The sequence below is a fragment of the Boleophthalmus pectinirostris genome, unplaced genomic scaffold (assembly GCF_026225935.1).
Source record: "Boleophthalmus pectinirostris isolate CB_2022bp ecotype Guang Dong unplaced genomic scaffold, ASM2622593v1 HiC_scaffold_16, whole genome shotgun sequence".
NCBI classification, from domain to species: Eukaryota; Metazoa; Chordata; class Actinopteri; order Gobiiformes; family Gobiidae; genus Boleophthalmus; species Boleophthalmus pectinirostris.
Window position 1 is genome coordinate 29,773,137 of NW_026571095.1, and position 26,199 is coordinate 29,799,335.

General features: G+C 38.2%; 1 protein-coding gene across 1 annotated transcript; it reads right to left on the bottom strand.

Moving 5' to 3' along the window:
- Positions 1 to 1,068: 1,068 nt before the first annotated feature.
- Positions 1,069 to 24,398, bottom strand: si:ch211-106k21.5 (leucine-rich repeat, immunoglobulin-like domain and transmembrane domain-containing protein 1). Its single transcript, XM_020919887.2, has 6 exons — positions 24,188 to 24,398; positions 13,273 to 13,441; positions 10,941 to 11,201; positions 8,726 to 9,035; positions 6,750 to 6,992; positions 1,069 to 3,401 (listed from the first exon to the last, which is right to left on the bottom strand). Exons 3-6 carry the CDS (start codon positions 11,197 to 11,199, stop codon positions 2,993 to 2,995), a joined length of 1,221 nt encoding a protein of 406 aa, XP_020775546.2. The 5' UTR covers positions 11,200 to 11,201; positions 13,273 to 13,441; positions 24,188 to 24,398; the 3' UTR covers positions 1,069 to 2,992.
- Positions 24,399 to 26,199: the final 1,801 nt, after the last annotated feature.

Genomic DNA, 26,199 nt, shown 5'->3' on the forward strand with positions numbered 1-26,199 from the left:
ACAATTTTATACAACTAAAAGTACAAATTACACATTACATAGTTTGTTAAAAAGCCCACAGATGTGACAGTGGGAGCCGAGCGTCGCCTGGTTAATATTTACAGGTTAAAAATAGCCATAAATCAACATTATCTTTGTCATTATCTGCTGCTTAAGCACAATGGGCCTTATGTAAACACACAGTTCCCTTCCCACAGTCAATCAAGATCTCATTTTACACCTCTGCCTGTTTTACACAAATCAGACTCCTGTGAGCTTTAAAGGTGCACTGTGGGACTTTTCTGATGGAGGACTTGGTCTGGTTTAGTCTCCATGAGGACAGAAAGGTTTAATGCTATACTGTGAAAAACATTTGATGGAGCCAACACCAGAAAAATTACACAATGCACCTTTAAGTCATGTTATAAAGTTGTTAAGTCCTCAAAAACAAACCCAGAGTTGTGTTTTGTTTCATTCACACATTTGAGTAATTGTGCATTATTAGACTGTCTGCAAATGTTCTGTTCTACCTTGAGTTTTCTATGGTTTTCTATGGCTTTAAGTTGTTGCTTTTATTGTTGAATACTTTTGTTTTACCTTTTGTTCAGTTGAGATTGTCTATACAGGGTTCCCACTCTTTTTCTGTGACAAAATTTAAAAACTTTTCCATGAATTTTTTATTTTTTTTCATGACCTAAAGTGAATTTTCCATGACTTTACAGCACCTTACATGTGTAGAATTGATCAGACTTTTAGGGCTAAATATGAAATGTTAATTCTTTCCACTCACCTTATAGTTTGGTAGTTTTTTTAACATTCAAAATACTGTCAGTGCATTTATTGTCGTCTCTTTTAAACAAAAAGGCACAGATGTTCAGAAATAATCATAATTTAAATTTCATTTCTCTCCAGTGATTAGGTCAGGAATTGGAATACACTTGACGGTTTGCAAGAACCCTGAAGTTGTAGACCGCGCACCGGCCAATCAGTGAAGTGCTCTGAAGCAATTACTTGGACACCACTGAGCGTTCCGGTGCATTACATACGTCTTGACAGTGATTGGTTAAATGAAAACGTCCTAATGCTGCGGGGTCAGACGGTTTCCACGAAGTGAAACCGGCTGATGAATCAGGCTAGTAGTTGCGTGAAAGAGATACTAAAATTCCATGTTTTTTTCCAAAACTTTAATTTGATTTACAAAATTCCATGGCCTGGAAAACAACATTTTCACTTTCCATGACTTTTCCAGGATTTCCATGACTGTGGGAACCCTGTCTATACAAAGTCAATTGGTCCATCAACAAGTGACGCTGTTTCATTGAGGCTAAAAACAGCTGTAACTTCAAAGTTTGGCAAATACAGGGCTGAAATCATCCAAATTATTCTACTTGAAGGTGTGTGGGGTTTAAAAACACAGTGGAGCATTTCTTGTATTACCACAAGGATTACACGCTACAGGCTCCTCAAACTGCATAAAAACATGACTATAGTACTTTCTTATGGGTTTGTGGTGAGAAAGGGTTGTGAGTTTATAGTCAATTTAAGTTATACCAATGTATCAGTGCAAAAATATCGGCAGAGCTCATCAATCCCTACTCCAAGTATATTTTTAGAAGGAAACAATATTATAACATGATCAAAAACAGTGCAATATAGGCTCTTTACACTCAACTGACAATTTAGAGCTTTTATTTGTGTATTAAATGTTTTTCTTTCACCTTAATAACCAAACCTTTTCTTATTTTCTTAGTTTAACATTACCTACATACATTATTTTATATGAAAAATATAAAATAGAGATAAAAATCACATAGTATTTGGTGTTCCCTTAAATTGTGACGTGATAAGGACTGAAACTTTTCTGGTAGAGGATCTGCTACCTACTTGTCTCCATGAAGATCTTATTGCTTTGCCTAGAATGTTCCACAGTATGGCTTTTAACATGTCTTATCTTGAATTTAGTCATTTCAATCATTCATTTAATCAATTACAGTTGTTTCTATTGCTCAAAACACAAAGAACAGGCATTGTTACTGTAATAATTATGTCTTATTTTGCGTCAGTCTCTTGCTATTTTTATTGCTACTTATTTTGAAGTTTTATTACCATTTTTTGCTCTTTGTTATTGTATTATAATGTGATGTGTGAGCTACTGTGTCCAAGTAATTTCCCTTGTGGATCAGTAAAGTCTAAGTAAGCGTGTTGATCTGACTTGTAACCTTGCCTGATAGTGCCACCTTAATTACTTGTTTATTAAGTTGTTTTGGATGAATATTGAGATTTAAAACATGCAAATTATAACATAATGATCCACTGGTGTCATAGATTTTAACTATAGAGCAGACACAAGACACATCTTCCTCTTTAAAGATCAGATTTCAGAAAAATTATTAGGAATGGAATAAAGATGGATATGTTCTTGGCCACTCAGTACCCCTGCTGGAGAGACCTGTCAGGGTGGATCAGGGCCATATATTCTGGTCATGCCCAGGAAAAAGGTAGTTGACCTAATTTATTCAGTGTTGGGCCTTGAGTTGATCTGTCTTTTTTTACTTAATTTTTTAGTATACCCCCAAAAAGTTTAAGTAAACCTTGCTGGATGAAAAAGAGGCCCTTATAGTGGTACTTTTGATGCATATTATCAGACAAATCCGAACAATGGAAATCATAAATTTTTATCTCTGCCTACAACGTCACAAGGGAAAAAAATTATTGGAAAAAATGGGATTGTTATACACACTCCATGGACAATGATCCGTGATATGTGACCTGTTGATTGTACATATAACCTTGTCTGGTTTGCGTATTTTCTTAGTTATTCTTTTGTATGCCATAAAACTCTCTTAAAAATAAAGTTACAAAAAAAAAAAGATTGTGGAACATTCTAGGCAACATTATCAGACAAGCAAGTGGTGCGCCCTCCATCAGAAAAGCTCCACAGTGCAGCTTTAATAAAGCATTGATATATAAAAAAAAGCAGTCTCAAGTCTTTTCCTTGTGTTTTCTTACAACCTCACGTTAAATCCACATTGTCAAACTCTCCGTGGTCTGAATCGTCCAGCTGCAGTCCAGGCACTAGGCTGTAATACTCCGTGGACTGGGTCAGATAGGCCTTCTCCCTGTCTGTAGAATCTCTCAGTACTTCAGTCACGCTCACTGCATCCACCTCCACCACTTCCGACGCCTCCACGGCCCGCGAGCCCGGTCTGCCCTCCCCCAGGCTGGAGCAGAGCGAGCCGTCCCTGGGTAAAGACTCCACGGAGCCCAGCTTTCCCTCCACCTCCTGGTAGATGTCCCTGGTGCTGCTGAGGAGGGCGGAGGAAGGGCGCAGTAAGAGCTGGTTTTGGACGATAGACTCAGCTTTGGGGTCTTGTGTTGAATCTGACATCGGTGGAGGTTTGGTTAACTGTTTGTGGCCGTTACTGAAAGAGACAAAAATATAATAAATGACTAAGAATTTGTTGAAACTAAGATTGTCAAAAGTACCGTATTTTTCGGACTATAAGGCGCACCAAATTATAAGGCGCAATATCAATAATGTTGAATTCTCTCGTCTATTTTCATACATATGGTGCACTGGATTATAAAGCGCATTAAGCGAAACAAACGGACGACACTTGAGACTGATCCCTTAGCCCAGGCGTCCACGAACCATTGGCAGATCGTGGCGTAATTAGCCCGGTGTTGCCTCCCTGTCTTGGTGAATGTGTATTATAAATGTGAATGAGGGTGGATAATTTAAGTTTGTTTTTTTATTTCCTGAGGATGACTCAAATATACATTGAGTAATGTGTCTAATACAGCTTTTAGAGTTTTAGAGAAACAAAACTTAAAACCACATGGCTCATTTGCATAAACTGTAAGCTCTGAAAAAACAGCTCGCTCCTTATGCGGCGAGGCGATTCCACTTCTGTTGGACTAAAGGACACGACTCAGTGGAATATGAGTGTTCTTTCTGTGACAGAGGATGTGGTGCTGATGGTGAGTCTGTTCTGTGTGTATCGCGTTGGAGATGGTTCATGTGAAACTTTTCAGAGATTATAAATCTGCAGGTCATACGCATACATATACACACTTTTTGTCTGTTTTTAGACCAGAAAGCTGACACTTTATCGGTAGACAATGCTATTAAAACACAATATGCAGAGTTTAGTAGCCAAAAAGTTCAGCGTTTAGTCCCACTTTCCAGACAATGCAGTGACATCTCAATGGAGACAAGCGATCTCCATGAAGATGAAACTTCACCAAAATGTTACAGAGTGCACCTTTAACAATTTCACAGTTCATGATTACAGGACTTTTGCTGATGGAGTTAGGAGTTTTTTTTGGGAAAAATCTGAGTACTGAGGCCCCACTTGGCTGCCTGTTTTGATTGATACAGTGGGCAAGATGGCCAATACTCAAACTCTGACTATGAGTCGTATCATGGAGGGGTCGGTGGCTTTGTACCACGTTTTGGAGAAGATCACATAAAGATCAGCAGACATTGACCGTAGGCTGGACGGAACTGTGGCTCTAAATCACAACATTGATAATATCTCTGAGAAAATCAACGCTTTGTATAGAGAGATGGGAAGATCTTGAGACCGAGGGACAAAGAGAGCAGTGTTATGGAAATTGGAGGCAGCTGATTGCTCCAAAACCAAAACAACCCAATCTTATCTTTTGGCCTCCCCAAGCCAGCAATGGTCATGACCAAGGCCGGGAGTTAAATCACCGTGAGATTACAGCAGAGAGAGTCTGGCCCCTTCCGAACCCCTGTCAGATTTGTACACTTGGCCTGGTGAGCAGGTTTGTTGTATCCAGCGCCCAATGGCCACCAATCCGGATGGCTGCCTGCCTACGTTGGGTTAACTCCACACCCCTCCCCTACCCTGTTGCTAGTTCTATAAAATGTCTGTATTGTGTTTTGACTATGTGCTGATGTCTTGGAGGTGTTGTTTTTTTGTGCACTCCCCCAAACTATGCACTGATATCGGAGCATGGTCTGGGGCTGTTCCTTTTTTTTCCCCTCCTCCTATCTTCATGTGATGCTGCAGTGTTTATTCCTATCCCTATCCATTCCCATGTATTGTATAGTATGTTTGTAATGCACAGAGCGGCGGAGAGGTCCAATTTCAGTTCCTTTGTACGTACATGTACATGTGAAGAAACAAATAAAGACCATTATTTAATTATATACAAGTGAGATGTGTTTCAATGCGAAATGGTGTTCATGATTAAATTTATTTTGTCATAACTCATATACTGTTTGGTTTGGTTCATTGGCATTAATCATTTAAACCAGCTCACGTCATACAGAAACTATTTTATTGTTGTGTCGTCACACACTTGTTGTTAACGCTGGTGAGAGTTAAGAAATGTGCTCTTTCACAAACGTACTTAAGCCTCTTCCTCATCACAGATCTCACGTGAGGATTATGTCCAGACAATCAAACATCAACAACAATTCAACATTTTGATTGCACTCATAAAACTCTTCATTGTAATTCCTCTCTTATTTACTCTTTGCAGGTTAATCAAACAATTAGTCTCAGTGGTCAGTTTTGTATTATTTTAACAAGGGGAAAGGCTCAGTATGTAAAATAAAGGGGGGTCTGAAGGTCCTACTCCAGGATATTTGGTAGAAAGCATGTGTATTTTCCTGTCATCTGGAGGGTTTTGATTAAGATTTTCATACGTCTAATTGGGCTGGGTCTTATTTTATTTTATGTTTTAGCAAAAATCATTGGGTAGCCTACCTATTTTAAGGTAGGTTTGTAATTTTCTACTGCTACATTTACATTTTCACCATTTAAAGAGGGGGTATTTTACTTCTATGGAGTATTACCTTCTAACATGTAACATAGATCAACATGTTACCTTTTATTGTTTGGAAAATGCTAAGAAAATGGTTCTGTCCTGGCTCAGTTTTGGTTTAGTCCTGGTTTAGTCCTGGTTTAGACCTGGTTCAGTCCTGGTTTAGTCCTGTTTTAGTCCTGTTTTAGTCCTGGTTTAGTCCTGGTTCAGTCCTGGTTCATGTGTTGTAGCCTATTTATATTCTGTAGGTGATTATAAACAGCGTTAATGTTAATAACATGATCATCTGCATTATTTTGAGTAAAAAAACATCAAATATTACTGATTTATGATGTCGCAAATTGCATACCCCAACTTAAAAAAAAATCCCCACTACACCACAGATTTAGATATGATTTAGTGCAGGGGTGTCCAAACTTTTTTCATCAAGGGCCACATTTCTAAACACAGACGAAGCAGATGGCCGATCAAGGGCCGTAGACTGGTGCTCAATACAGTGAATAATTGAAATATGTGCATGTTTAACACGTTAGAATGAGCCATCAGTCTTTATTCATGCTACGTTACTTAAAACAACACACTAAATATTAAATATTTGCTTTATCAAGATAGATTTTCAAAAAACTTGCAGTAGAAAGTTCATTTTTAATTGATGCAAGGTAATTTGGGCCAATTCACCTGGAAGCCTGAGGGCCAAGAAAAATTTGTCTCAGGGCCGCATTTGGCCCACGGGCCATAGTTTGGACACGCCTGATTTAGTTTGTCTCATTTTTATGTCTGTCCTTTGAACCAGATTTTGTGCATCATTTAATGTTTTGTCCTTCTAATTACATTCAAATTATAAAACAAATGTTACATCCTTTACTCTTACTTGAGTCATTTCTTGTACCACTACTTTGTTCTTCTATTGGGGTGATATTATTTTAAAGTATGCTTACACGTTTTGGCTCCTCTCCCACCTCTGTACTCACCTGTGGTTGTTGCTGTGGCCCTTCTTCTTGGCACTGAACATGGGTGCCTCCTTGCTCTTGGTGCGCCCACAGCACCAGCAGAGCACCAGGGTGGAGAGGACGAGGAGAGGGAGGGTGATGAAGAGCGCCGTCAGCCGGGTGGGGCGACACACCTCTCCCACACTCACACCTAACACCGCCCGCCCGGCCAGTGGAGTGGGGGACGCACAGGTGAGGTTAGCGAGCGCACCCTGGTCAGAAGAGCTGCACAAGAAGAGAGGAAGGAGAAAAAAAAATAAATGCAGAGATGAAGAGGAAATCGGATCATCTCTATTGAAAGTGGGACTAAACTCCTAAACTCTGCCCACAACCATATTTCAAACAGAGCTGCTAGTCTGGACAATACCTCGAGGGCTAAAGGGGAGAGTGAGAGGTTTCTTGGTGTAACAGGTATTCACCCTTAATATTATCGTGTGGCAATAGCATTAATTTGCCAGTCCAATATAAAATAGAGTCAAATAAAGGCCTTTTAACTATATTTTTCCTCATGCGATTTTTTACTTTTTCTACTTGTTTGGAGTGCCTGGAATCCGTTGTGTTTGTGATAAAATAGAGCGCGTTAGAGAATGCCGTTTACAAGATATGCAAATGTTTTGGTTCAAATATCGGCTGAAGATTGTTACTGGGATAATAATGCTAATAATAATAATGATGCATCAGTTTTATACCCCCCACGTCCGAACAGCCGCCACTGTGGAGTATTTTAAGTCTCTTCTTCAGACCCACTTTTACTCTCTGGCTTTTTAACACAGTTTATTAAATTTATTCATTTTATTTTATTCATTGTTTTATCATTTTTAGCTTTATGCATTTTAACACATTTAATTTACTGTTTTTAATTATGATTTATTGTCTTTTATTGTATTAATGTGTCTGTACAGCACTTTGGAAACAGTCATGTTTATAAAATGTGCTAAATAAATAAAGTGGATTGTATTGTATTACTATACTACACTATTGTAAACACAGCTGCCCTGACTGAAGGAAGCGAGGCCACCAATCTGCACCATCGGCCCCTCCAACCACCACCATCACTCACGCACACGCCACTTTCAAACTAGGCAATATGGCTGAAATGCCTCGTCTAAGGACACAGTGCACCCCACTGTGGCTCCTGATTTTCCCAGCGTCTCCCATCCATCTATACTCCAAAAAATTCTGTATATTGATTTTGGTCTATGTCGCCCCTAATACAAAAAACAGTAACTGCAGATGTATCCTCAATAGCAGGGGTCTCCAAACTGCAGCTCATGAGTTACCAGTAAACCCTTCCAAGTAGCTCGCCAAAAGATTTCTCAATTATACCATTGTACTGAATAACTCAAATTTGATTGATTAAATGCCTATTTCAATTGTAAAAGTATAATTTTGATGACTAATTTGTGCACTGATTACTGGATGATGGCATCTAACTGCACCTCATCTACGGCTTGCCATGGCTCTTATATTTACTCAATTTGTGGCGAATGCTAAAATTAGTAGTTCTGTGGCATTTTCGTTTTGCAAAAAGTAGCTCACAGGAGGAAAAAGGTTGGAGAACCCTGCTCTACAGACTGTATGGTTGTCAAAAATATTGAAAATCGGATACTAATCGACACTAAAACTAGTATCAAAATTAGATTCTCATTTGAGCCGGTATCAATACTAAAACAAAAAAAAATCACATTCAGGAACCTTTCCTGAGTAGCTTTAGAATGATCTTGAGCCGTATCAGAACAAGTATGAGAGCACATAGACTAGTATATGCTCATGGACCACTGTGGAACCTGGACCACTGAGGGTAATATCAAAGATAGTACAATAATTTAATGTTGAAAATGACATTCTATTGTCTAAATAAAGCGTGTTTTTATTATCACTGTTGTATCAGAATTGGTATTGAGTATCAAGTCTGTTCCTTTGTATTGAAATCAAGTTTGAAATACTAATAGACTGACCGGTTGCCGTTGTAGGACAGTTCTATTTCCTCTATGAACTGACAGGAGCAGTCCCATGGGTTCTCCTCTATGTCCAGCGTGGTCAGACTGGGCTTCTTTAAAATGTCCGCCGGGAGGAAGTGGAGTTTGTTTTGATTCAGGTAGAGTTTTTGGATGTGGTGCGAGTCCTGGAGGAGGTCTGGGGGCAGGTCGTGGAGCTGGTTCCCCTCGAGGTGCAGCTCCGTCAGGTTATACATGGAGAACAGGAGGCCCGTCGGGACAGAGCGCAGGGCGTTGTGGTTCAGGAAGAGTTTGGTCAGACTGGAGGGTCCTGTAATGAGAAGGAAGTAAAAATATGTTATGTAATTTTAATTTAAAGCAGAACTAAACACTAAATACACTTTTCCCCACTACTAAACTGTATATGATTTATATTATCTAAATATTTTTGGCAATTTTGGTGAAAATTAGAAACATTTGCAGCCTTCTGGTCAAAACTTTTTTAATCTAAGTGTGTTCTGCCTTCAGTGACCTCTGCAATTTCAAGTGCAATGTGACATCACGCAAGACTGCCCTGATTATAGGTGCCAGGTGTTTCTCGTAACACCTGACTGTAGGGGCGGAGTTTTTACAAATACCAGGAAAATGGATCACATTACACCAGTTTTGCAATCTCTACACTGGGTTGCAGTGAACCATAGAAGAGATTACTCTCACACTCTCTCTCTAAGAAATAGACTTGATACTCAATGCCAATTCCAATGCCATCATAACCATCCGATGATAATAAAAAACACTCTTTCTTCAGATAATAGAATGTGATTTTCAACATTAAATAACAGTCCTTTCTATTACAGTGGAGTATTTGATTACTTGAAGATTTTGTAAGTTTGCCCACTGACAAAGAAATGAACAGTCTATAACTTTAAAGGTAGGTTTATTTAACAGTGAGAGATAGAATATCAAAAAGAAAATCCAGAAAATAACTAAAGAAAATATATAAACTGATTGCATTTCATTAAACCCTCTAGCCAAAAAAGACTTGGTGACAAAACCCTTGTTTACAGCACAGAGGTCAGATTTCTTGTAGTTGATGACCAGGTTTGCGTACGTATCAGAACAAATTTTGGTCCAGTCTTCTTTGCAGATCATCTCTAATCATTAAAGTCTCATGGCGATCACTTGGCAACTCTGTGCTTCTTCTTGAGCCACTCCTTCTTTGCCTTGGCTGTTTGTTTTGGGTCATTGTCGTGTTGGAAGATCCAGCCACGACCCATTTTCAGTTCAGTTTCAGAGGGAAGAAGGTTTTCACTCAGGATTTTACAGTACATGGCTCCATCCATCCTCCTCTTGATGTGGTGAAATTGTCCTGTTCCCTTGGCAGAAAAAAGAAAAACCAAAGCATAATGTTTCCACTTCCATGCTTGACGGTGGGGATGGTGTTCTTGGGGTCATAGGCAGCATTTCTCTTCCACGGCGAGTTGAGTTAAAGCCAAAGAGCTTGATTTTGGTCTCATCTGAACAAAGCAACTTCTCCAAATCCCTCTCTAAATCATTCTGATGTTTACTGGCAAACTTCAGGCAGACTGCACATGTGCCTTCGTAAGCAGGAGGACCTTTGAGCACTGCAGGATTTGAATCCATTGCGGCCTGAAGTGTTACCAATGGTTTTCTTAGTGACTGTGGTCCCAGCTGTCTTGAGATCATTGACATGTGGAGTTCTAGGCTGATTTCTCTCTGTTCTCATGATCACTGGAACCCCTTGAGGTGAGATCTTGTGTGGAACTCCAAACCGAGGTCGACTGATGGTCATTTTGCATTTCTTAAATTCTTAATCTTAAAACAGTTGTCTCCTTAACACCAGCTTCTTGCTTATGGTTCTGGAGCCCATTCCAGTCTTGGGCAGGTCTACAGTCTTGTTCCTGAGGTCCTTTGGCAGCTCTTTGGTCTTTCCCATGTTGGAGAGTTTGGAGTCTGATGATTGACTGATTCTGTGGACAGGTGTCTTTTCTACAGGTGACTAGTTCAAACAGGAGTCTAATTCATGTGACGAGTTGATTCGGAGAGTCTAACTGGTCTGTGGGAGCCAGAACTCTCTCTGAATGTGACTTTTTTAGTTCTGAAACCTGCTCAAATGAATATCTAGTTTCTGTACTAGTTTTAATATGAATTAGTATCTGATTTTTGATACTTTTGACAACCCTGCTTGGTAGATATATTGTTGGTCTGTGCTCACCTTTGTCCGTCGCCCCCTTGTGGATGTGGGTGATGTTGCAGTGGGACAGATCCAGTACTTCCAGACCAGAGACATTACTGAACCACGCCCAGTTTATAGGTCCCAGAGCAGAGCCGGAGAAGTTCAGACAGCAGCCACCAGGAGGTGCTATGGAGGGGGGCAGCGACAGGTCCGTGGCGTTGGGGCAAATACACGCACCTGCCGCCCCTGTCCAAACCAGGAGCAGCCAGAGCACCGCAGAGTTACACCCAAGAGCCATCTCTGTAACACAAAACAAAGATTTCAGATTTTCAGGGGGCTACATTGATACTTTACAATGACATCACGCTGGGGGTGTTCTGCATGTATGTTTGTGGAAGAATGTTTAGCAGTTTCCATAGTGACACAAGGCGCACTTTAGCAAACACTGACAAAGTTTTTAGATAAACTCGAGAGAAAAAAAACACAAAATGGATTTAAACAGCACATTTTCAGGAGGTTGTGATTTATACGAGTGTTCATGGTCATGTTTAGGAGTTTGACTTTCAACAAAAAAGTGAGAGAAACTAAAAACTGTTAGCTTGTATCTGTAATGGTATTGGTTAGGTTGCTTTATTTGTACACGTGGGTAAATTTGTTTTGCAGATTTGAGAAGTAGGTCCCACATTTCACATTCATTCATTTACATTATGTACAAAAAACATGTATAAAAACACAATTACAGGTTGAAGTCTTACAGTGCTCCAGTGCAGAATCGCTTTATTCCATAAACAATTCAATTCATCATTACACTTGGCTAAAATCACAATAAATTTTAAATACATAAAAAAAACTCATGATTTTTCCAAGACAACGTACTAAAATTGATCGATAAACAGATACAATTTATTCATAAGTACAACAGCAGCTGGAAAGAAGCTTCTTTTAAAACGATTCATTCTAGATCTTGGGACTAAAAGTCTCTGCCCAGAGGGAAGCAGCTGAAACTCTGAGGTTAGTAGTTGCACGTCTTTAAGAATACTCTGGGACATCCTCTGTAAGCTAAACTGTCTTGAGTACAGGGAGTTCAGGCTCTGAGGATGGACGATCGCCTCACTTGCCCATTTAACCAACTGCTTCAGGGAGTTCTTGTTTTTAGCAGAGACACTCCCAAACCATGAGACCAATGAAAAAGTTAAAACTGATTTAAACATTTTATAGAACAGTGTCATCATGGTTCTGTCTACATGGTAAAAGGACAACTTCCTCAGACAATGAAGGCGCTGGTGCCTCTTTTACACACAGCTGTACAATTATCGTCAAAGCTGTTCCAAGACACTTATAGGAGTCTACCCACTCAACTGACTGCCCCTTTATATCTGTGACATCATTCTGAGGTGCACTCCTTCAAAAGTCAATAATCATATCCTTCCTTTTAGATACATTTAGGTGTAGATATGACTCTTCACACCATATTTAGCTGCACGTAGAGCACGTAACACAAAAGAGGATTTAGCTAAAAACAAAAACACTTGTGGTGTCCTGCAGCGTGTAAAGCACTTTGGTGAATTGTATTTGTTTCTAAATGTGCTACTGTATACAAATACATTTGACTTGACTTGTCTCATTTGAGAGTGACTTGTTTAACTGCACAAATCAGCTCATCTGTTGTAGTTCCAGCTAAGAAAGTTTTCCATGGTTAGATTGTGTTAAAATAAAGTTGAAATTCCATGAAAATAGAAAGTTAAATGGAACAACATTTCATGGAAACAACCAGGACAAGACTCTTCTCCAGGCCAAATACTCAAGTAGTGTTACTAAAGTTATTAAAGTTGGAGTTTATTCTTAGAAAGAGCAAAAAAATTATATAAAATATGACAAAATATTTTAAGAATTTTCTCCATGTTTCCTCCTCCAGGCTAAATAAGAGTCAGGTTTGTGGAGATGCAAGCCCACTCACAGTAAGCACAATAAAGATGTTTTTCAGTGCAATAAACACACAGACCAAAAAACAAACAAACCAAACATACAAAAACACAAAAAACATGCTTGTATTATATTTTAGTCTAGTTTTAGCTAATAAAGTTACAGCTATAACCCTCAATTTAAACATTTTAAGATGCATTTGAACATATTTCTTTTAGATTGTTGTCTGAATATCGTTCTCCTAAAAAATATTATGAAGTATTCTCCCATGTCTCTTTAGATATAGTACATTGCTCTCTGCTGTTTATTTTAGGACATTGTTAAGCTCTACTCTAAATATGATTACAACTTTATACACTGGTGGCGACACATGTAAGTAAACCTGTAAAAATATTGACATTCATTTGATTTCCAATAGACGTTTCCAGTGGTAAATGTTGAGTCTTACCTGCCCGTGTGCCCAGGTGCTCGGGTGTTATGGAGCTGAAATAAACCCGCTGTAAACCCTCAGAGGAAGAGGAGGAGCAACGGTCGCCGTGGGAGACGCTGCAGTCGCCGTGGGAGACAGAACGGTCACCATGACGACAGAGGCCACGAGGGACAGGTCCAGGGGTCGTCTGCAGCGGAGATAAACGCTGACATTAGACTAGACGCCTGCCTTAATCTGGCACGTTTTTCAATTAACTCATTTCACTTTCTTAACACTTTTAAATGTGTTTATTGTGTGTTCTGTCATTATATTAAAATGTGAAACTCAATTTCAATACTAAGTAATAGACTTGAGTTTTTTAGGGTCAGATTGTGTTAAAACAAAGCTGGTCATAGAGGGTGGGAAGTCAAATTTGGAAGGAGTTTGAGTGGAAGGTCAAATTAAGATTCTTTAGAATCCCGCTGAAAACTTTTATTTCAAAATGTAGTCTTGGTGACAAATTTTGGAGGAACTTGTGGACTCATGGGTGACCAAACTAACATATTTTAGGACTGCCCCAATATAAAACTTTTCTGGATGAATGTTAAAGATGTTCAAAAAAATATATTGGTTGTTGACCTCTTGTTAGACCCAAAGATCTTTTTGCTTGACACATTTCCTGATGGTCTCTCTCTCATGATCAGTGCTTTCTGTTGCAGCTTCTTCTGATGACTGCAGAAAAAATGATCACGATCTACTGGCTGAAACCTGAGACACCGACCATTGATAAGTGGATATCAAAAATCAGACAAATTCATACAATGGAACGTTTAATGACTCAACAACAGATCGAAGGTGACAACTTTTGGAAAGAGATATGGTCCAATTATTGACTTTTTCAAATAAGACACTTATGCCCAATCATGTCTTATATTTTTATGTATTTTTTTATCTATTGTTTTATTTTATTTTTTTTCTAGAGAGGGATGAGGGGAAAAAGTAAATATATAAATTGTGTGAGGGCCCGGTCTCAGGACAATGTTGATGAATTGATTTGTGGGAGAAAAAAAAAATTAAAAAATGGAAATAGAAAGTTAAAACCATACTTTGGGAGCTCCATGAAGATAAATGGCTTTTATGCTGTACTGTAGAATATTATAGCCAAAGAAATATGGAAACAAGCAGCAGGAGGTTCAGCAGGCCAAAAATTCAAGTAGTGTTACTAAACGTTATTAAAGCTGGACTATTTCCCAGAGTTTATTCTTAGAAAGAGAAACAAAAATGATATGAAATATGACAAAGTATATTAAGTATTTTCCACATGTTTCCTTATAAAAAAGCTACAACTGTGGAATGAGTGGACATCATCAATCAATCAAACTTTATTTATAGAGCGCTTTTCATACATCATTGCCTGATCTTGCATATTCACTGTTTCCTCACAGCTCAAAACACTTGGTTCCACCCTGTGATGTCATTAGGTGGTAAATCCAGAAAGTGCTCCTCTGTTTAAAAGCTGATTCACTTTCATTCTGCACACAAACAAGCCCAATTGAATCTGTATATTAACAATATCTGGTGCTATAGAATTTTAATGCTGCATTTTGAATTATTTTCACTGAAGTATGCCTCTTCAATGTGTTTAAAATATTTAAATTAATGGGTTTAATGCCATACTGCGGAACATTCCAGGTAAAGCAATATCATCTCAGTGAAGACAAGCAGACAAACAAGTGTTATAATGGTGTTACCTCAAAAAAAAAAACATTCCTGGAGTTGTGTTTTGTTTCATTCACACATGTTTGAGAAACTCTTTATTATTAGTCTGTCAACATCTTCAAAGCTCAAAATGCTCTGTTCCACCTTATGATGTCATGAAGTGGTAGTTTTCAAGTTCAGCTGAGTGTCCGGGAGGTGTCAGTTTCCGTGGGCGGCCAGGTGGACTGCTGGACCCGCATGTGTGTGGGGTTGTCCAAGGATATTTGCATTGTGAATGTGAATGAGGATGTGCATTTTTTGTATTACTTGTTGCGTGTTAGGGCGGCCACACTCTTTTTAAAAGCTGAGCTGTGCGACGGGGGAGCTGTGTGTGGGGCTCAGGATGCACAGATGGCGACATTTTTAATTGTTTTTAAGTTTATTAAAATGTATCCAGCCTGTTGAAGTGTTTTTTTGTAATTTTGTGTTAACTAGGGATCCAAATCTCACGGTACGATATTTACTGCGATATTTTGACGAGGCTGATACAACTGCAGATGGGACACTTTTTTGCTTTTTAAACACCTTGACAAGATTTTGGTGTGAATTATTTCTGTCATAATCCCAAGAATTCAAGTAAAAAACATATTTCTTCATGTTGTCTGTGCTGAAATGAATCATGGGATATGTAGTTCCTGATGTTTATAAGATGTTGCAACTATAAAACCATGTATTTAAGCAAAGGAACCTGTGATTCGATATATTGTGACAGCCCATGATATTATTGTGAGACTTTTGATGATACAATTAGGGGTGTCAAATTATCGCGTTAATTGCGATTAATTAATTACAGTCATATTTAGCGCGTTATGTTTTTTAATCGCGTTAATCTCATTTTTAATCTCTAACTTTAGTGTTTCTGTATGTGAGTTTCTTTATTATAAAACCAGTTTGTTGTTGGGACAACAACACACACACACACAAACAAAAAACACATTTATACATTTTTTAATTTCGGTAATTCCACTCATTGTCGGAAACCCACACAGAACGCGCGCAGTAAGAGCGACGTAAACGTCATGTTAACGTTGGCGGCGTCAGGCACAATGGACGAGGTCGAAGAGCCAGTAGAACAGAGGCAGCAGTGCACAGGTAAAAACACATTCGTGTCTTGGAAATTATTCTCTCCCGACGTGAAATATAAAAGAAAATAACAAATATAAAATCGCCTACAACTTAAATGTCACTGGTGAAAACAACCTGCATAGACTCATGATGTCTGCACTACTGTTCTATAGTGACCTGCCACATGAGGGGACACGCACACACACACACACAACACACACACAAACAAACACACACCTTCATCATCGTCATTAACCTGAGACCACGTTTCCTTCCGTAGTTACTGCGCGGACACCGACGTGCTCCCGTGAGCCGCGTGTGGATCGTGTTTTCTCGTACGCAGCGTAAACCGCGCTTCCTCCTGTGAGCCTCTAAACCAGAACTAACACCAAGACTAAAACCAGGACTAATCCAGTCCAGGACTAAACCAGGACTAAAACCAGAGACTTAAACCAGGACTCTAAACCAGGACTAAACCAGAACTAAAACCAGAACTAAAACCAGAACTAAAACCAGGTCTAAACCAGAACTAAACCAGGACTAAACACAGAACTAACACCAGGTCTAAAACCAGGATTAATCCATTCCAGGACTAAACTAGGACTAAAGTACGACTAAAGCAGGTCTAAACCAGGACTAAAACAAGGACTAAAACCAGTGATCTCATATATAAAGCATTTCTCTATCAATAATATTTTTAATATGGTTAAGGAAAGACTGGACTTTTTATTGTCTTTAAGTAGACAAAGGTTATTATGTTCAGATTTCCTCGTCTTTGCTACTTTACAGCAAACAGTTTCTTATTCATGGAGACTTGGGCTTAACAGCCAATTTGGAGAGATTTGTTAAACAATAAATGACTTTTATAAAGTCACTTTTTTGTTCTATATTCAGTCTTTTGATCTGCCACAATAATGTAATAATGAATTTAAATGAAAATACCTCAAATTGAAGGCTTTTCTCAGCAATTTTTAGGTGAGATTAAAATGAGATTAATTAGATTAATTAATTACAGATCATAATTAATTAATCTCTCAATTTTTTTAATCGCATGACAGCACTAGATACAATATCATGATATTTCGGTTATTGTTACATCCCTGGTGTTTACAGTTACAGCTATTGTCCCTGCTGTCCTTTAGTTGTTTTTGTTTGCGTTCACTAATTGGCTTCTTTTGTTTTCTTTTTTTGTTTTGTTCCCGGTCACTTCCCCTGTGTTAAAATGTGTGAATGAAACAAAACACAACTCCAGGTCTGTTTGTGATGAGAAAACAACAGCAAGGACAGAATTTTTTTTTTTTCTTATGACAAAGCAAAAAAGTGAAAAACAGGTAAACAAGTCCATGTCCACGTCACAAATCTGGTGTAATTCCAGGTTCAAACATCTTGAATATTATGATTCATTTGGAGACGTAACATTACAGGAGAGACGGGCAAATCCACAGCGACGGCAGACCGAGTCCTGGATTTTAATCACAGAGTTTAAGATAAAAACACGAGCGTCTGTTAACACGGACAACGCCTCTGTCAGAAGAGGAGGAGGCAGGAAGCGAGGGACAAAAGAGGAGAGGAGAGAGTGATGTCACGTTTCCTCTTCTGTACAGAGAGACAGAGGGAGGGAGTGAAACAGAGAGACTTGGAGAGAAGGAGAAAGGGAAATTTAGGGTGAGAAAGAGTAGGAAGGAGAGAGACAAAGGGAGAGAGAGGGTGAGAAAGTGAAAAGGAGGGGGGGAGAAAAAGAGACATGGAGGAAGAGAGACAAATGGAGAGAGAGGGAGAGAGAGTGAAAATGAGAGAGAGGGAGGGAAGGGGGTGAAAAGCGGAGAGAGAGAGTGAAAAAGAGAGGGGGAGCAAAAGAGAGAGAAGGGGGAGAGACAAAGGGAGAGAGAGGGTGAGAGAGCGCAAAGGAGGGAGAGAAGGAGAGAGTGAGAGTGAAAAAGAGAGGGGGGAGAGAGAGAAAAGGAGGGAGAGAGAGTGAACGGGAGGAAGAGAAGGGGAGAGAATGAAAAAGAGAGGGAGAGAGAGTAAAAAAGAGGGAAAGAAAGAGTGAAAAAGAGGGGTAGAGAGTGAAAAGGGGGGGGCAAAAGAGAAAGGGAGAGAGAGAAACAAAAGGGGAGAGTGACAAGAAGGGAGAGAGAGTGAAAAGAAGGGAGAGAAGGGGAGAGTGAAAAGGAGGGAGAGAAGGAGAGAGTGAAAAAGAGAGAGTAAAAAGGAGGCAGAGAAAAGGAGGGAGAGAAGGAGAGAGTGAAAAAGAGAGAGAGAAGGGGAGAGAGAGTGAAAAGGAGGGAGTGAAAAGGACGGAGAGAAGGAGAGAGTGAGTGAAAAGAAGGGAGAGAGTAAAAAGGAGGGAGAGAAAGAGTGAAAAAGAGAGGGGGGAGAAAAAGAGAGAAGGAGGGAGAGAGACACAGAGACAGAGAGGGAGAGAGAGTGAAAAGGAAGGCAGGGAGGAAGAGACAGAGAGAAGAGAGAGAGAGAGAGAGAGAGAGAGAGAGGAGAGTGGAGTCAGTTTTGTGAATTATAAAATGTTTAAGTGTTGTTTTTGGTTTTGTAACATTTTGAACTTCAGTCGTCCGAGCGAACATCAGGGTGAGTGCAGTGATCCCAAAGCAAAGTCCGAGCGTCGAAGTGTTGTAGTGTGTAAGTGTGCCAGTGTGCCACCGAGTCTTTGTGGAGGTGAACACTTTGAACCCAGATCACGTCACCTCCGCAGGCTCAGGTTATGGTCATGCACGGGATTATGGGAAATGTTTTTTTCAAAGCACTTTGGCTGTTAGCACAACTGGTGCAGACTACAGAACTGAGTCACTTCACATAATGTACAATTTACTGTACGCAATATAAATGAGGTAATATTCTTAAATCAACTGATACTTTGCAGCTGATGTCATCATTATTACCAGGGAGTGGAGCTAACGGGAGGGTTCCCACTCTTTTTCACTGACAAAATTTCAAAACTTTTCCTTCCGTGACTTTTTCATAATCTAAAGTGAATTTTCCATGACTTTACAGCACCTACATGCAACTAACTGTAACATAACTGATCAGACTTTTAGGGCTAAATATGAAATATTAACTCTTTCCACTCACTTTATGGTTTGGTATTACAGTTTTTTAACTTTCAAAATACTGTCAGTGCATTTATTGTCGTCTCTTTTAAACAAAAGATGCAGATGTTCAGAAATAATCATAATAGTCTAATAACTTAACAGAATGCTCTATTTCATAAAAGAAATACTAAAATTACATAACTTTTATAAAAATTTCATTGAATTTTTAAAATCCCATGACTTTTTCAGGCCTGGGAAATGACATTTTCAAATTCCATGACTTTTCCAGGATTTCCATGACTGTGAGAACCCTGTGTTAATCAAGTTAGACTATAATCTGACCTTTAATTTAACATAATTTGACCATAAAACTGACACTGATATGTGCTGTTAAACAAGTCCAATTCAGATAACATTACGTAACGCTCGTATTGATCACACGCTTCTGAAAATGTGCCGGTTTAATCCATATTGTGTTTTTTTCTTGACTTTGAGACCACCTAAAAACTACAGGCTGTGTTTGCTGACATATGAAAACTGCTGAACATTCTGCCATAGACACATATGAAGCACAACCCCAGCATGATGTCGCCACAAAGTATCAGCTGTTAATTCTTAATAATGTCAAACCTATAGGACTAAAACCAAAGTTCTTCTAGAGGTGCAAATGCAACGAACAGCAAAATAAAAGTGAAAAAATGCATAGCACACTCCGATGGCCGATGTCCAAAAGCTTTTTTCATTTTTAAATAATGTTTTGGCAAAAAAGTCTTCGTCAGATCATTTTTCTTACTTTGGACCACAGTTTGGTATAGGACTAAACACTGAACTAAACATGGAAAAGACCAAGGCTGAACCAGGACTAGAACAGGACTAAATGAAGTCTAAACCAGGTCCAGAACCAAAGCAGGTGATGGAAAAAAAAAACATTTGTCAGCTCATATATAATACCAATACTGTAGTGTGCGTATTTGCGTCAAGTGCTGTATAGGTCAGTCGATTCACAGCAGATAACGGGGTTGATTTGACTAGATTTGTATGTTTTGGCCCAGATGCCCTCCCTTCACAGACACAGACCTTTGTTCAGTGTTTATTTTAGATAAGTTTAACCCTTTAGGCTCCACTCTGGGCTGATAACACACATCTGTCCTCTCTGCTTATCCGGCCTATTACACTATGGACTATAGATTCGTCTGTGAATGTTGAAATACAGGAGGTGATAATCGGCACCAAGACTCCAGAAAACTCTCAAGATGATAAACGAGTCCCACTTGAGTCTCTCTTTTGGGCTGCCAATTCCTACAAGTAGAGTTTAGTTTATACTCCCCTAAAAAGCCAGAATGTGGTGATATCATGTTTTGTCTAAAATGAGTTAATGTCATTTTGTTTGTATTTGAGACCTCCTTTATCATGTGAATAAATATTGTGAAAAATATCGAGCTCAAAATTGACCTTTGACTCTTATTTGTCAGTTCCTGTTCTCTGTCTTTGTATCATGAGCCAAAAATAAGGAGTCATGCAAGAAAAAGGCAGTAACTGTGTATGTTTTGTTTGTGATTTAGTTAATAAATATAGTTTATTTTAAAATCCAACCTCTTGCCTCTTTCTTTTTGACACAGGGTCTTTGACACGTTAAATAAATAAACCTTTACATTCAATTATACTTAAATGATCTTGTCCTGATCAGCACTAAACAGGAAATCCAAAGCTCTTCTATATCATTTCAAACAAACATCATGATGACGCGACCTTGGTGAGGTGTTCTTATAATGGATGGAAGTCTGGGGAAAATCAAGCAAATAATTATAATCATGTCTGTTTCTGCCTTTTGCTTTTGCATGACTCCTTATTTTTGTTTCATGATACAAAGGCAGAGCACAGGAACTGACAAATAAGAGTCAAAGATCAATTTTGAGCTCAGTATTTTTCAGATATAAATATTTCTTCATTATAGCAACTAATGGTCAAATTTTGGAAGCCCTACCGATTCTACTTTTGTCTAGGCAAAACAGAAACTCTGAGGTTATTTTTCTCACTCTGAGTTAAGATCTTTTGCCTTTATAGGGCAGTACAGTCCAGTATCAAATCACCACGGACAGCTCACGGCAGCCAGTCAGAAAGTTTGTGGCTCTTGCTGTGTACACATCAAATTTCTGCCAAATGCAAGAGGTGTGACTGGTTAATCCACAAATGAAAAACATATTAAAACACCATTAGTTTGTAACAGACATGTCACATATGAGCCTCGAGGGATGTTTATTGTCAAAGTAAAGAAATAAATGGAGATTAAATAGTTACAATTCTCATGATGCACCTGGAACTTGGTGGCTCATATGGTTCTAGTCTGGAATATCTGTACCTACCTAAACTCCAGCACTTATGGCCAAATCAGTGCTAGTGTGGCCTCTGCAGCTCAGGGAGTGAATGCTGGAGGTTCTGAGCTTTCACATGAGGCCTGTTCATAAACTGAGAATGAGAAAAACTTGTGTCGTCTATCTGCAGTTTAACCCTTCCAGATCTACGGTATCATATACGATGCCTGGGAATATGTTTTATATAACTTTTCCAACCATAAAAGATAGAAACTTATTTTATTTTTGTCCAATAGGCACTTTGTTTTCCTCCAAAAGCATGCACTCCATCCATTTCTCAAATAAATGACAAATTATGCATGGAAGTGATGTGGCTCTGTGCCCTGGACTTGACATGAGCTGTTTCCATGACTGGCATCAGTAAAGTCATGTTCTGAGGGCAATAAGGATATTTTTAGTTTCCTTACAGACTTGATATTTTGCCGTTTTCTAGCTAAGGCCCTAAAATAAGCATGTTTTATGTCCAAAAAGTTGTTTATACATGTTTGCCATTTGTGAAATAACAGGTTGTGCTGAAATAACACTTAAAGAGGGGAGTTTGAAATAGCAAAGTTAAGAAAAAAATAAAAATCTAGGTGAGGAAATGTACTTAAATTGCTCTTAGGTCTTGAAGGGTTAAAGCACAAGCAACACAGATTTAGTTGTGATTGTAGAACCTTTTAAAACTAGAACACAGTGAGTAAAGCTGGATTATTGAGCGTGCCTGGACAGTTGAATCTACCTTTTCACTTCTCTGTATCGCAGTCCTTCACTGTAGATTTGTGGATGCGTTTCAACTATAGCCCTACTGCTACATGCTGTACACACCCTCCCTTTTTCCTCCAGAGCATTAAACATGACTAAAACCCTGCGTCTCCTCTCCCTCGGACACAGAGCAGAGACTAGAGAGTGGAGAGTGGGAGTTTTGTATCAGGCAGTGCAGAGCTGGAAAAGCCTCTTGTTTTGGGGCGAGTCAATTCAAGCAGATGACTTCACTCTTCAGCAATGCAAAATTACATCCTCTGACAGGACATTAGGAATACAAGGACTGCTTCTCTTATAAATGATTACCTAATAGGGTTGTCAAAAGTGTCAAAAATCACACACTAATAGACATTAAAACTATTACTGATACTCAATACTCATTTGAGCAGGTATTAATACTAAAAAAGTCACATTCACAGGATAGAAATGAACCTTTCCTGAAGCTTTAGAATGATCTTGAGCTGCATCAGACTAAAATACGCTCATGGACCACTCTGGAACCTACCTGAGACATTGAACCTACCACTGAGACATTACACAGATAAGACCACATGGGAATATAAAAATAAGCACTATAATTTAATATAAGAAATGTGGGTTGGCTATCATAAAATACTCAAAAATGGTTCTCAGTTACATTTAGGCTGCTTGAGCAACTTTTTAAAAGAAATTGTACTTTTCTAGCAGCATATTTTTACTCCTTTTTGAGTAATATGTTTTTATTGAAGTAAATCTAGAAGCACTCTGAATAAAAGTTGTGGTCACTCTTCCCACTGTGAGTAAGTGTAAAGTGACAAAAGCTTTATGTTGATAATATGAAATGACTTGAACATGTGTTTCTTGCAGTGCTCCTTCAGATATAATTTTAGTTTGCCTCATTTTTGTGTCTATTCTTTGAAAATACCAGATTTTTTTATTTTGTCCTTCAAATTAAGCCTACCTCAACTTATAAATGACAAAGAATGAGATGTTATGTCCAGACAGTTACTCTATAAGTTACTCTTACTTGAGTAGCAGTTTTCCCAAATACCTTTTTTTACACTTACTTGAGTAGCCTAATTTACTGGATAGGGCTGGGTATCATTAAGACGTTGCCAATACGATACATAGGCCACAATACGATACAATACATACCTCAAAACAGTGCACTTTTGTATCCTAAAAGTGTTTGTTAAACCACTTCTTGTGCAAAGTTTATATGAAAAAAGCCCATTTTACCCATTCAGCTCATCAAAACAGTGAATATGTCAAATGTGTCGCATAAAAAAGTTTCCTTCCTCTAAACAAACAACAAAATTGTAGCTCTGTAACAGAATAATTTAGTAAAATACATTAAAAAATACTCTTGGTGATATATCGATACAGCAGCCCACAATACTGATACTGTATTATCACATTAAACGATGCAATATAACTATATTTTGATATTTTTGCACCTCTGCTTGAGTAATATTTTGAAGCAGGCTACTCTACCACTTCTAGACATTAGTATTAGATAGTATTATTTTGTCAAACAAGCAACAAAACTGTAGCTCTGTAACAAAATAATTTAGTAAAATATACCAAAAAATACTCTTGGAGATATATCGATACAGCAGCCCACGACATTGATACTGTAATATCCCATTAGACAATACGATATAATGATATTTCAATATTTTTGCACCTCTACTTCACTAATATTTTGAAGCATCTCTGATTAGTATTAGATAATATTATTTTGTCAAACAAGCAACAAAACTGAAGCTCTGTAACAAAATAATTTAGTAAAATACATCAGAAAATACTCTTGGAGATATATCGATACAGAAGCCCACGATATTGATCACATTAAACAATACGATATAACGATATTTCGATATTTTTGCCCTCTCCTTTGCACCTTTACTTGAGTAATATTTTGAAGCATCTCTGATTAGTATTAGACAGTATTATTTTGTCATATTATGTAAAAATGTAAGATCTTACCTCTAAATAAAGGCTCCATGCGGTGATCAGATTTTCCAAACTTTAGTTCCAGACGCGGCGCGGTCTCCTCTTCTCCGGTCTGCCGCCTCCGCGCATCTCTCACCGGGCAAAGCTTCTCCCCCCGCCCGCTCCTCACTCGGTTTATCTCGTTATGTCAATATCGCCACCTCGACCAGTGTAAATAACTTTTAACCCGTAACCCCCATGCTCTGTGTTCGTGTATTTAGCCTCCAAACCTGCTCCAAAAGTTACGATAAAAGCGACAGAGATACGGTCCTGCCCACTGACCAATCAGAGCGCGGCGTTTGTTGTTGCGTCTCACTTTTATTTAATTTTTTATTCATTTATTTTATTTTAATTATTTTGATAAGACTTCAGTCGAAATAAAAAAAAACATTTGCCTATGTGTTTATTTTATTTTTATTTATTTATTTATTTTTTTTGAAAATGAAACTCAGGGGCGGAAGGTAACGAACTACAAAAGTGCAAGTGTAAAACTGCACTTAAAGCTGCATTGCGGTACTTTTCTGGTGGGAGGGTCCATCACCTGCTTAACTGGAGATGTTATTGCTTTGTCTAGAATGTTCCACGGTAGAGATTAAACTTATCGATCTCAAGGGAGACAACTATAGGGTACATTACAGGTCAGATCTGTGGAGAGGCAACCCTATTCACAGAGAATTATTGTATTTGAGCAATAGAAACACCTAGATAAATGTGTTTTAGCACATTTTATTTGAGTTAAGTCCCAAGTTTGAGCAAAGTAAATACACAAAACACGGCTAGAAAAATTAAGAAACCGATTGAATCACTTGTAATCAGCTGAATTCTTTATCAAAATCACTATATTTGATGCTTTAATTGTTCTTAAAATCTCTACAAAATACTTTTACTTTTTACTCTTAAAGTACAATTTTTTGTGATACTTTTACTTTTACTTGAGTAATCTTTTGCCTCTGTGGCTGTGTTAAGCCCTGGAGTCTAAAGTGACAAAAATTTTATGTCGATAATATGAAATGATTTGGACATTTGTGTTTCTGGCAGCTCCTTCAGATATGATTTAGTTTGTCTTATTTTTGTGTCTGTCCTTTGAACATAGCATTTGATTTTGAACATGATTTGATTTAATTTTACGTTTTGTACTTCAGATAAGCCTACATTAACTTTAAATTAAATCAGATATTACATCCTGACAGTTAGGGTTAGGGTTAGTATAGTAGTAGTAGTAGTAAGTTAACTCAAAAATTCCTAGAAAAACAGGTATTCAGGGTCGCCACTCCACAGATCTGACCTGTAACTTGGTCTGGTTTGGTCTCCATGAGAGCAGAAAAGTTTAAAGCCATACTGTGAAACATTTCAGACAAAGCAATAACATCTCTACAGAGAAAAGCATTTGATGGATCCTAGTAGTAGTAGTATTTTTCTGAAATAGCGTACTTTTTTTCTTTTACTTAAGTAAAAAATAATATTATTTTGAAGTAACGTTACTCTCACTTGAAGACAATTTTTGGATTCTTAATTGCGTCAATATCTTGTTATGAGCTTAGGGCGCCATCTGCTGGATAAACTGGGTCAGGGATTCTTGGTTCCACAAACTAGGTAGTTTTTGGTATCAACTCTTTCACTGTAAATTGTCTGCTGTCTATTGAGACTATATTTTTATATTTATTTAGTTCATAAATGACTGAAAATAGCACATTGTGTGTGTTATAGTGTACTTTTTGTGTGTTTTTACATCAAACAAAGTCATACTTCAAAGAAAAAAAATATCTATTCAAGATTTTAAGAAGCATTGCAGTTTCTCCTTTTATTCTTGTTATCAAGTGTGAAATACCACTGACCTGTTAAAATAAGAAATACTAACAAATTTTAGTTCCAGACAGTTTGCGTCTGGGAACAAAAACTGTGGCGGAACATTAGGGTAACACTGGTCTGTGGTTGTGGGGTTATTTAGAAGATGGAGGGAAACAGAAACAGATCTGGAGACCATTATTGTTATTTTTTCTTTTATT